The sequence below is a fragment of the Lynx canadensis genome, chromosome F1 (assembly GCF_007474595.2).
Source record: "Lynx canadensis isolate LIC74 chromosome F1, mLynCan4.pri.v2, whole genome shotgun sequence".
Classification (NCBI taxonomy): Eukaryota; Metazoa; Chordata; class Mammalia; order Carnivora; family Felidae; genus Lynx; species Lynx canadensis.
In genome coordinates, this window is record NC_044319.2 from 30,590,857 (window position 1) to 30,603,857 (window position 13,001).

Sequence of the window (13,001 nt, forward strand, 5' to 3'; positions counted from 1 at the left end):
GATTTGGGACCCCGAGGTGCGGCGAGAGGGCGGGGAGAGGAGGAAACGGGGCGGAGGTGGGAGCGGGAGGGGCGGGCAGACTCGGCGACGCGCCGGCCAGCGGCCCGGGCCGGGGGCGGGGAAACCCTGGCGGCGCGCGGCGGCCGCACGCGCCGGGAGAGCGGGAAGCCCGAGGGGGCGGGGCGGAGGGCGGCGGCCGGCAGGTGCGGGGGCGCGCGGATGCGGGCGGCCAGAGAGTGCCGCTAGGCAGCGCCCCGCGTGCAGGGGGCGGCGGGCCGCGCGGCCGCTCCTCCGCGAGGCTGCGCGGCGGGGCGGGGCGGGCCGGAGGAGCGCCCGGCATGTCGCAAGTGCTCCCGGCGGCCGGCAGCGTCCTGCAGAGGAGCGTCTCGGCGCCCGGGAACCAGCCGCAGCCGCAGGTAGTTGAAGGAGGCTCAGGGAGGTCCGCGGGCCTGCGGGGATCGGGGCGCCGAGGGGCACGCGGAGGTGGGTGGGTCTGGGGTTCTGGAATGGTGACCGCTGAGTGTCGGGGTGGAAGGCGCTGCGGGAGCCAGCGACCAGCAGGAGTGGGGGCGTGGGGTGGGTCCAGGGCCCCCCGGCGTGCGCCTCTGTCCGGCGGTCCTCCGCTCACGCACGGTGCCCGCGGCGTCCGGAATGGTGACCCGTCTCTTGTGGCCCGGGAAGCGGAGAGACTGGAGGGCGCGGGGACCCAGGCACGGTCCACGTTTCCCCGCACGTGGGATCCGCGCTGTCCCGGTGTCGCCATCCTTGCGCTGGCGCCCGCTGCCACCCCACCGCCGGCGCGCGTGGCCCTTCCCGGGCGCCAGGGTGCGCAGAGGGGAAATTCAGCCCGACGGGGCAGCTCGTGTCCAGGCACTTCCAACATCTACGGTCCGAATGGGGAACTCAAGACCCGTGCCTGAGGGTGCGGGGTGGGGGCCCGCAGTGGGCGGACTCCAGCCCCAGCGCTGGTGGAAACCCCTCGGCCGCCATCCAGTCCTCTGTGCTGTCCTGGGCCACATTTACAACTGTGTACTTAGGAATCTGAGACGAGGTTGCCCGCGGGGATGGCCATCAGAGAACTTCCCACTCATTGTTATGCTCCCCTTCCCAATTTGATGCCTTGTACGCGGTGTCATCAGGTGGCTCTCAAGAGTCACACATTTCTGAGTTTGGACCTCGGTTTTACCACACGCACGCTGAGTAGCCTCCGGCATTTTGCTTAACATCTTCGAGCCTCAGTTTCCCCCCCTGTAAAATGAATATAATAATAACCTCTCGTGATTTTTATGAGGATTAATTAAGATATGGTTAATAGTTGATGGCTGTCTCAACACTTTGCTCTCCTTTCTGTTTTGATTAAATGTTACTGCTGGGTTGTCAGGTGTGAGCATATGGATAGGTATAGAGTGTCCCCTCCCAGAGGGCAGGACACAGGCTGCTTCCCTGTGCCCTGTGACTTTTTGATTGCGGACAAAAAGGCGTGATTTGGTGACAAGCACTATGGGGAATTCAAAAATAGCAGCGACCTCTACAGAGGTTGCTGAGGGCGTACCATGTGCTGGGAGCTTTAGGATAAAATCTCACTTTGTCTTATGCTCGTTCCAGGCGTTAGGCTGTTAGAATGATTGCTACAGTGATTACCCATCAGTTGTTCAGGGCATGTCTCTCTAGTGCCTAAAACAGTGCCTGGCACATGGCAGGTACTGATTTAATACTTAGTGAAACAATGAATGACTCACACTTACAATAAATGAGAAAACTGAACATTCAGAGAATGTAAGCCCTTTCCCCCAGGCTGTAATGACAGCAAGAGACAAAACCAGGAGCCACGTATTTCTAAGCTGAAAGTCTGTCCTGTACACCACATTTTGCCCATGTGGTGTTCTGGTTATGTTTACCAAGACTTCTTTGCCTCTAAAAAACTATGCTTTGACCCCTTGTGCCTGTTCCCTTAAGCACTACCTTCAGACCGCGTCCATTTGTTATATTATTTATGTATGTTGTTTGTGTCCTTCTGTAGACTTAGATTCTTCCATATACTGGAAATTCTTTACCCACTGGAACTTGGGGGGAAACATATGTCTCTCATATTGGAATACAAGACCATATAAAATGATAACTGCAGTTACCCATTATTTTATATTAATGTTTGCTTCCCAATAATATTAATAATTGAGTAGCTTTCCTGTGTTTGTATCCTACTAACTAACCTCTTAGCTTTTAAACTGTTTAAAGGTAGCATACCCCCCCCCCACTTCCCCCGCTTGGTACCTTCTCACAGGGCTCTGGAAGGCAAAGAGTCTCTACTTCTCCATGTTTTTTCTATAACTGAGATGTTTTTACCTTGGTAGGTGCATTTTGTGAGCCTGCCTGTTTCAGGATAACTCTTAAAGGATTTGACTCGGTTTGGTTAAATCTCATACAGAGCGCTAAGAGCTCTCAAGACACATCATCAGTCTGCTTTCTGATTCACTCTGACCCGTGGAACAAAATGGCCATCAAGCATTGTTCAAATGAGCATATTGTCTGTGGTGTTTAAGATCATCTAGTGTGTTGGCAGAGTTGTGTGGTTGCAAGTAGTTACAAGCGTGATGTGATTTGCACGCATCGAAGTACCTGTTTGTGTGGTGGCGTCAGACCTCGCACGTGGCAGTTTCCAGACAGCAGATGCCTTCTGCCTTTCCCGTCCTCAGATGGACAACGTTGACACCACACCTCTTCCAGGCACACACCCTGTGGGGTAGAGGTTTATGAACGTTGGTTTGGAGTCCAACAGACCTGAGTTCCACTTCCCACTTACCCGCTTACTAGCTGTTATACCTGGAGCAAGTTCCTTAACCTCTCTGAGTTTCTTATTCCTCGTCTGTTAAATGGCGGTCACACCACACATTTGTCAGGGTGGTCACGGGGGTTGGCAGCTAAGCTCAGCCACGGCACGCGGTGAGCAGCAGGTCCTCTGCTGTGACTTCAGGTAAAACGGGGAAGCTCCATGAGCCATGCAGAGGAAAGAGGCAAGGCTGAGGAGGGTGAGGCAAGGGGCCTGGACAGCGCACCTGACCACACATTTCCCCCCAGAGTCCGGAGGACGATGACCGGAAGGTCCGAAGGAGAGAAAAAAACCGAGTTGCTGCTCAGAGAAGTCGGAAGAAGCAGACCCAGAAGGCTGACAAACTCCATGAGGTGAGCCTGTGATTGGGGCAGAGCCACATTAAGGCCACGGAGAGGAGCCACCTTCTGCCCTTGCACTGTGGTGGCGGCCCCAAGGTCATGTCCTGGTCATCACCGATTTGGACACACAAGTCTAATTCCGCTGCGTCCTTCAGCCCAGTGTTCTGATTCTTCACTCGCTGACATCTTGCTTTCTCCCTCTTCCACTGGTTGTTCCTCACTCTCGATTTCTTTCATTATAAATCAAAACAAAATAAAACAAAACTTCCTCTTGATCCCAATTCCTTTTCAAGCTACCATCCCACTTCATTTCTTTCCTTCCTCACTTCCCTGCTCCTTAAAGAGAGACCTGCTCTCTCCACATCTTCAGTTCTATTTATTCTCCAGTCCCATGTGATATTGTTTCTACTGCTCCCTCCCCACCCAAGATGCCTGCACGCATACACACACACACACACACACACACACACACACACACACACGCACCCTTCCTATGGAAGCTGCTCCCACTGAGGCCACTAGTGCCCTGGCACTGCCTGATCCAGAGGCCTGTTTCTAGTCTCATCAACCATGGCCTTGCTGGAACATTTGACACCATTGACTCTGTGCTTTTTTTAAAATAGATTTTTAAATGTTTATTTTTGAGAGAGAGAAAGAGTGCACGCAAGCAGGGGAGGGACAGAGAGAGAGGGAGACACAGAATCCGAAGCTGGCTCCAGGCTCCGAGCTGACAGCAGACAGCCCGATGTGGGGCTCGAACCCATGAACCATGAGATCGTGACCTAAGCCGAAGTCAGATGCTTAGCCGACTGAGAGCCACCCAGGCTCCCTAACCCTTCCCTCCTTGAGACCTTCCTCAAGGTCTTTAGCTTCCAAAAGACCACACTTCCCACTTGACCCTCTTAACCACCTTTCTTCTCAGTTTCTTCACTACCTTTTCTCCCTCTGCCTGTTTTCTTAAATGTTGGTGTTGACTGGGCTTTCAGACTCTGCCCTTTTTCCTTCCCACCCTGGAAGATTTGATCTATTAATCTGTTCTCTCAGCATCAGCTGCCCACATTGATTGCTCCAGGCAAGACCTCAGTCGCAGGCCCTCAACCCCATATCTCGAAAGTCTGCTTAGATGTCTCCAAGTGGGTCTGCTGTAGGCTGCTTGGATGCAACATGGCTGTGACAGTGTGTGTTCACCCTGAGACTCTCTTCTCGCTGTCTTCAATTGCAGTTAATAGAGCTAACCACCTTTCTCATCACCCACATCAGGAACCTGGGACTTATCCTAAACTCTTCCATTGCTCTCCACTCTCTATCCCACATAATCTCATAGCCAGGATTGGGAACTGCCCCATATCAGGAACTGGCCTCGCAAGCATCCGAGGGCCTGTGCAAAGAATTGGTGACAGTTCTGAACTCTCGTCTATACACAGAGTTGGTGCGAGTAATTGGGGATTTTAGTTTAATGTTTCCCCGCCTGCTCTCTTGCCACAGCTTGTCTCCACAAGGCGAGTCTGGGGGCACTGACGGCATAGCTGACCGAGGTATAATGGGGGGGGGGGGAGGACAGCAATCTCTGGAAACCTTTTCACAGTGAACCGAGAACAGATTGAGGATGCACGTACTCCAGGGAGAGGTGACCCACTGGTATAAATTCACAGTGGGCATAAATGACACGTTAGACTCTTTCCCGGGAGCAGGAAGGCTGGGCCCTAAAAAGAGAGAGGGTCTTCAGATGAGGGTCAGGGAAGGTCCTTCCCAGCCTGTATTAATCCTGGAAACTTCCCACAGAAGAGTTGGAATGTCCTTTGAGTGCTTTCTTCCTTCCCCTTTGCTGCCGAAGCAGTCTTGAGTCTAGCGTCGTGTTACCAGATAACCTCAGAGGGCACTTTCGGCTCAGTTAGTGCATGGTCCTGTGTTCAGACCACATGTGCCAGCCAAACAGCGAGGGTTCTTCCCCTCAAGAAGCTTCTCGTCCAAGCCAGGTGCATTCACTTAAAAAAACACTAGGGGACACTCTGTTGTAAGTCCCAAGTAACTATGTGTGTGGTTGTGAGTGAGCGACTTGGACAGGACCTTCCCCAAATATTTGTGAAGCTCTACCATGGCCAAGGCGTTGCTGCTGGGTCACAAGGAGAGGAGTAAGATCTCATTCCTGTTTTGGGAAGCATAGGAGTTTTCAAGGAAAGTAGCTCGTTTCCGGTGGCCTCGGTAACAAATTATGACAAATTCGGTTGCCTTACCACAACACAGGTTTATTATCTTACAATTTTGGACGTCATCTGTCTGGAATGGGTCTCACGGGGCTCAAATCAAGGTGTCCAGAGGTGCTGTATTCTTTCTGGAGGCTCCAGGGAAGAATCCATTTCCTTGCCCTTGCTGGCTTCTAGAGGCTTCTGTGTTCTCTTGCTTGTGGTCCCTTCCACCTTCAAAGCCAGCACTGGCTAGTTAAGCTTCTTTCATGGTATATTACTCTGATACTGTTTCCATTGTCATCTGACTCATGACTTCTTCTTTCACTTATAAGGACCCTTATGATTACATTGGGTCCACCTGCATAATCCAGGATCATCTCCTCATGTTCAGATTCTTTTTGTTCTTAATGTTTATTTGTTTTGAGAGAGAGAGAGAGAGAGAGAGAGAGAGAGAGAGGGGGCGTACGTACGCATGAGTTGGGGAGGGGCAGAGAACAAGGGAGACAGAGAATCCCAAGCAGGCTCCATGCTGTCAATGTAGAGCCTGACGCAGGGTTTGAACTCATGAACTGTGAGATCATGACCTGAGCGGAAATCAAGAGTCAAATGCTTAACCGACTGAGCCACCCAGGCGCCCCCCCAAGTTCAGATTCTTAATCACACCTCCAAAGTCCTTTCTGTCATGTAAGGTAACATATTCACAGGCTCCAGGGGATGGATGTCGACCTCTTTGGGAGGCCCTTATACTGTGGAGGGCCTTTCTGTTCACCTAGCCTCTTCTGCTGTCCCTATACTGTGTCACATGACCAATTGTGCCAGGTGCTCTTTTGGGAAATGGGAATAACTGATGTGAAACCCAGCCCTTCCATGGGAGAGCACTCCCTTCTCTGTCTCTGTGGAGCCAAAGAGTAGTTCCGGTTTAAGTACCACTAGCGGATCACCTCATCAAGGACAGTCTTTCTGAGAAACACAGTGTCAAGGAGGCCAGGACAGTGGCTCCACCCATGCACAGATCCCCAAGCTGTAGCCCTTAACTTTGCTGTCACTAGCTACACACAAGTGTTATTGGTCACAAGAGGGTGTGTGGGGGAGCAGGTGGCTGGCTCAGGAAAATGGAAATACATCCCAGTCCCGCTGTAGAAGAGGAATGTCTTCTTTGGACCGAAGGGTAGCACATGAATTCTGTCTCCGCTGTTAATTCCTCCCATGGAGGGCAGCACAGCTGTGTGGGGGTCTATGTTCTGCAGGGCAAACATAGCAAAACAAAATAAAATAAAACAAGACAAAAAAACAAAAGTAAATATAGTAAAAAAAAAAAAAGTTCTTTTTTAAACTTTGAAAAAAGTCTACATATTGAGGGTGGGATATCTGGTTAAAAACTGTGGTAAAGAATAGCTTTGTTGTGCTCCGGTGAGTGAGCTGAGGGCAGAGCACCTAGCAGGCTGCTCTGGGTTGTGGCAGAAGAGCCCTTCAGGCCCCCTCGGGCTCCAGGCCACGTGAAGGACAGGAAAGTGAGAGCCGGACACGTTTCTCAGAAGCCTCTTCAAACCTGGGACCAGGCCCCTCTCTAGGAGACACTAAGGGGTGCAGAAAGCAGCACTTGGTAGCCGTGGCTGCCTGTCACTCCCTGGGGAGATTAGCCCATGAAAAGGGCTTTACTCGGTCCTTCCTCTGTCCCATACTGTGGGGTAGCATTGCTGCATATCTCAAAGTCACTCGAGATCTTTATTTGCCTTTCTTGAATACCACGAAGGGGAGTATTTAGAGCTCGTTTAAAATTCCCACCTTTCTCTCCTGCCCACCTTGTTCACTCACTGGAGTCTCTCTTACCTCCAACACCTGAGAAACCTCCTCCAGTCCCAGCTCCCAGGAGCCTCTGGGCCACTTCCCACCTCTCCCAGCTCTCCGTCTGCAAAGCTGGAGGACAGTCCGTCAAGGCTGGGCCTCCCTGGAGGGCAGGGCTGGGAGAGCCGGAGCAGGCCATGCCAGGGACAGGCTCAAGTCACTCTTCAGTCTGAATTTTCCCCTCAGCGAGGTGGTTGCTGGAAGCCCAACTGTGGTGACGAGAAGCTGTTCCTAACGTGTGTCTGTGTGCCTCAGCGCTCACTGTGGCTTTTCAAATCATCTCGTCAAGGCGCTTACACCTCTCATGGGGATTTCAGCCTCTATTCATCTCTGAACATTAGGCACACGCCTGAGTCCACATTCACAAATAGGGACCCAAGTGAACGGTCCAGCTTTCTACGACGAGCCAAAAGGTGTCTCAGAAGTGGGTCATACTGGTTCGAGCCAGGCATCCGAAGGTGTAAGACTGAGAAAGAACGTTGAGTCAGAAAAGGAAGGCAGACGATGCCATCCTCAGGAACCCCAAATGTCACCAACTGACGGATTTCTTAGGCAATTTGGTTGTGGTCTGTGTTGCCACGGTTTTTTCAGATATTGCATATTCAAAGAGAATGCTTCATGTCAGTCCCTCCTTGGTTTAGAAACTGATGATGACACTAATTTGTACGGCCCTCCCTGATGACACTAACTTTCTTCTGGGAAGGAGATCAGCCTAGGGCTTGGGAATAGGCTCACTGTAAAATCCTGAGCCCTCACAGCCCTTTACTGCCAGTAACCACCACGGGGAAATTTGGGGCCAGTCACGGCCAAGTGAAAGCACAATTGCTGTCCTTGCTTGAGGATTGCATTTGACCTTGAAATCAGGTTCCAAGTCTGCATGACCTTGGAAAAGTCACTGCACCTCTCAGAGTTTCACTTTCCTCGCTTGTGAAATGGGGTCTGTGTGTGGCTGTGCCCTCCTGATGGCCTTTTCCTCCCCCTCATCTACTTCCTGCCTCTGTTTTCCTCTCTGGTTCTTGGTACCCACATTAGCTTGTCAGTTGTTTTTTTTTTTAATCCTGGACCCTGGATGCCCCCAGACAGCCCCTCGCTCCCCAGTCAACCTCTCTTAGATGCCCAGACCAGGGTTCCTCAGCCTTGGCACTACTGACATTTGGGGCTGGATACGTCCTCGTCTGGGGGCGTGCTGTCCTGGGCACTGTAGGCTGTCAAGTGGCACCCCTGGCCTCTACCCACTGGATGCAGTAGCGCCTCTGGTCCAGTTGTGACAACCCAGCTGTCTCCAGACATGCCGCCTGTCCCCTGGGGACCACCGCGATTGCTCTGGTTGAGGATGGCTGCCTCAGACAGTCTCATTTCTGAGGCAGAACTGGGATTTGCAGAGATTTCGCCGCCGGGAATGTTTAGGTCTCTGCTTTGCGACTGTGTCCTGCGAAACGCCAGGGAAGGCAGCGCAGTGACCTCCAACCCTCCTGCGCAAAAGGCTCGAAAGTCAGCAAGATTTGAGCTAAACTGATCTTTTGGAAATAACAGATGGGCTAATGTTCTTGCTTATTTTCACGTATGTCAAGTCCAAGTACTTTCTTCTCCAGGTAAAGTGGGTGTTACTCTTTCCCCTTTGTTCTCTGCATTCTCATACCTCCTCTCTACCTGCTCAATATTTATTTATTGATTTATTAAATATTTATTTATTTATTAATTTATGAGTAACACCCACTTTTATTCTTCTTGAGCTGGCCTCACCTGGAGATCTTGACTTCTTCTCTTTTCATTCTCTCAGCTCCATGAAAGTCCCTCAGCAGGTTTAGAAGTAAAAGTCAAATCCCAGAAGAGAAAGTCCCTGCAGAGAAGGCGGATGAGGGGGCTGCTGGGCTGGGGTTTAGAGGAGGCAGCTGTACCTTGGGAAGACTTTAGGCAGCATGGCCCTTCATGGCTTCTGGAGCTAAAACTCAGAAGCTCACAGCGTCCTGCCACAATACAAAAGGACACTTTGGAATGTTCTGCCACGGCAAGTGATCTTCCTATGTTTTGGAATCTAGTTAAAACGTTAGCTCATTAGGGGCGCCTGGGTGGCTCAGTCGGTTGAGCGTCTGACTTCGGCTCAGGTCATGTTCTCACTGTTCATGAGTTCAAGCCCCGCATCCGGCTCTGTGCTGGCAGCTCAGAGCTTGGAGCCTGCTTCAGATTCCGTGTCTCCCTCTCTCTCTGCCCCTCCTCCTCTCACACTCTGTCTCTCTCTCTCTCAAAACTAAACATTAAAAAAATTCTTTTAAATGTTAGCTCATTGGAACCATTCGCATCTATTCTCCATTTTACTTGGAGGTGAAGAGCATTTCCAGTTGCAGGGTGTAGCACGTGAGCGTGTATGTGTGTGTGTGTGTGTCTGTGTGTGCATGCACGTGTGCGTGCGTGCATCTGTGCTGCATGTGCATGCGTGCATGTGCGTGCACATGTGTGCCTGTGTGCATGTGTGTACGTGTGCCTCACAGAGCTGCAGCCAGTCACCCTGCTGCTGCAGGCAGGCTTCCCACGATGACTGTCCTGTCTTCCCTCCCCTTGCCCACAGAGGGCTTGTTGCTGCTTTGTAGACTGAATTCGGGTTCCAGGACTAGAGTTTGTCAGAGGCCAGAGGGGAGCTGACAGGCATGGAGGAGGGCTGAGGGCAGAATGGGGCCCGTGCGCTAGTGAAACCAGACTGACCCAGGATAACCTGTGAGAGGAAGGGGTGCAGCTGGTGGCCTTGGAGAGTATTCCAGACTATCCTGAGGGCTTGCCTGGGGAAGGCTCAGATGGCCTCTGTGTGTGCAGCCCCTCTGGCACCTAGAGGGGGGAAGGAAGCAGGTGAGAGAAGGAGGCAGAGGACTGGGGCTGAGTCGTCACTGGGCACTGTGGCCCATCAGGTGGGGCTACCGCAGAGGGTAGCAGAGGCTCTTACATTTCTGATCTTTGGGGAGAGACCTTATTTAGTATAAGTAAGATTGAATATGATACAAAATTGAATAGAACACATAATAATGAGGGATGTGGTTCCATTAGGTGCTGTGCTCAGGGAAGCCTTCCTGGAGGTGTTAGGCTTGAGCTGGGCCCACACAGAAAAGGAGGTAGGTAGTCCAGTCGAGGAAAACAGCATTAGCAAAGGGGCAGAGTTGAGAATTTGTGTGTGCTTTAGGGAACTGTAAGAAGAACAGACATTTTTAGTGACATTTTAAAAAAGTTACTAGTACAAGAAGAGATGTGATGGTTAGGAAGGTTGGGTCCCCACCCCGGGAAATGCATGGTAAACAACACTGCAGCAAGATTTAAATAAGATTGTCAACTTTGAGATGGTCTCTACTGGCGTGCCCTAGGGCTCTGCCATTGGTTGAGAATTACACTATAGAACATACTAATGACTTGGATGGAGATAAGGAAGACCTGCTCATCAAGCTAATGGACAGCTTATAGCTGTGTGGCATCGTGATCCCTGAGCTGACACGTTAAGATTCAGAAAGACTCGGGGAGCCTGGGTGGCGCAGTCGGTTAAGCGTCCGACTTCAGCCAGGTCACGATCTCGCGGTCCGTGAGTTCGAGCCCCGCGTCAGGCTCTGGGCTGATGGCTCAGAGCCTGGAGCCTGTTTCCGATTCTGTGTCTCCTTCTCTCTCTGCCCCTCCCCTGCTCGTGCTCTGTCTCTCTCTGTCCCAAAAATAAATAAACGTTGAAAAAAAAAAATTAAAAAAAAAAAAAGATTCAGAAAGACTTTGCTAACCTGGAAGATGCCAAGTGAACAGGGTGAAAGTCGGGAGAAGTGGATATAGAGCCCACACCTTTCATCTCCAGAACACCAGTCATCATCCAGATGTAGACAGAGGAGCAGTAGATGCAGACAAAGCCTGCACCTCTCTGCAAACTCAGGGAGAATCCCCAGAGTGAGGGGGCTGCAGGCTTGGGCCCAGCCCCAGGGTGGGCCACCTCCAAGCATCTGCCCTCTGCATGGGCAGGCCACCTGCAGAATCATGCACTGTTTTGGGTATGGCGTTTTTCTCCGAGATCCTGGCAAATTGCAGTGTGTATTGGGATGACCTCCAGGAGGGCAGAAGGACCAGAAGCCCTAAAACCCAAGGAGCTCAGGGGACCTGAGACAGTTGAGCTGAGAGAATACCTAAGGGGAAGTGGTATGGGGCTGTCTCCTAATATTTCAAGAACTGTGATGTTGAAAAAGTATTGAATTTACTCTGTGTGGTTCCATAAGGTGGAACCAAGCCCAATAGGTGGGTCTGAATGAGAGAGAGAGATTTTGGATCGGCACAAAGACGAGCTTTCTAATAGACCAGCGTGGAAATGGCAGGGACTGCCCTTTGAAGAAGAGAAGGCCCAGCACAAGTTGCATGTCCGGTTTCTGCATTGTGTGGGCTGGGCTGAGGGGTCTCTAGACCCCCCTCCAGGTCTAAGCCTCTGCAAACTCTGGTATAATGGAAACTTAACAGAGTGTTGGGGCGAAACCAAGGCAAGGGGTATTTTTATTCATTTACTCATGCAGCCAGCAAACATCTGTTATGTTCCAGGCACTGTTCCAGGTGCTGGGGCCACAGCAGTGACCACAACAGAGATCTTGACAAGGCAACTCAGCAGTTGGGGGAGGAGAGGCTGGCTGCAGTGGGGGCCCTGAGGGAACTTTTAGGAGTGATGGAAACGTTCTCTCGACCAACGTTTAATTTGCCAAAACTCATTGAATTATATACATCCTTACAACAGGTGTGTGTTATTTGATATAAATCATATCTCAATAAAGCTGATTCAAAAAGCAAAGCCCCACCCTCACCAACCTTGCATCCTGGTGGGAGGAGAGAAACGTGAAGCTAACAAGGAACCACTAAGAGCGGTGGAAGGGGGCTCAGTTAGCGAGGAAGCGTTCCTGGGGAAGAGCGAAGCATCAAGCGAAGGGAGTGTGCTCGCAGAAACCATTTTCCCCGTTCTCCTTGTCTGTGCAGGAGTATGAGTGCCTGGAGCAGGAGAACACTGTGCTGCGGAGAGAGATCGGGAAGCTGACCGCGGAGCTGCAGCAGCTGAGCGAGGCCCTGAAGGAGCACGAGAAGATGTGCCCACTGCTGCTGTGCCCCATGAACTTTGTGCCGGTGCCGCGGCCGGACCCCGTGGCCGGCTGCCTGCCCCGATGAAGCCCGAGGATCCTCCTCCTCTGCTGAAGGAGGAGCCTTGGTCGTTTTCACACCTGGCAGGAGGGTTCCCTCCGCATCTGTGTACAGGGGGGCCTGTGGCCGGGTCCCCTTCTCGGAGCTCCTGGCCGCGTCCTCAGCAGATGGCTCAGCATGACGCTCCCGCCGGCACCTCTCAAAGCCTTGAACCGATCCAGGCAGGGAGACCACCCTCAGGAGTCACCTCAAATCCACTTTGGCAGCTAATAGGTTCCATGTTGTGCAGAATCATTGCCTGTAGATTTTGGATAATAAAGATGGTTATGACGTCTCCTTTTGCTAACTTCTTGGAATTTAGAAATATAATAGGTTTCCTCGTCCTGGAGAGGTCATCTTCTGTCTCCTCACATGGTTTTGTGGCTCCTGGGTCTTGCTTTCCCCTCCTGGTCATCTTCCCCATGGCCATATCTGTGCTCGCTGCAGGAGACAGCTGTGGAGGCCTGGAACTTGCGGCCACCCCACCGGGGTGATGTCGAGGTAGTCATGCTGGGTGTGACCCCTGCCTGCTTTGGGTAGCTCTCCATCTTGGTCAGCACCCAACCCCTGCTGGACTGTCAAGGCAGATTTTCTCTTCCAGGCCCTGGAAGCTTTCGTGACTGCTCTGGACACTCC

At 51.9% G+C, this 13,001-nt stretch overlaps 1 protein-coding gene across 1 annotated transcript; it reads left to right on the plus strand.

Moving 5' to 3' along the window:
- Positions 1-317: 317 nt before the first annotated feature.
- Positions 318-12,660, plus strand: BATF3 (basic leucine zipper ATF-like transcription factor 3). Its single transcript, XM_030303029.1, has 3 exons — positions 318-416; positions 3,076-3,180; positions 12,168-12,660. Exons 1-3 carry the CDS (start codon positions 339-341, stop codon positions 12,351-12,353), a joined length of 369 nt encoding a protein of 122 aa, XP_030158889.1. The 5' UTR covers positions 318-338; the 3' UTR covers positions 12,354-12,660.
- The last annotated feature ends 341 nt before the right edge of the window (positions 12,661-13,001 follow it).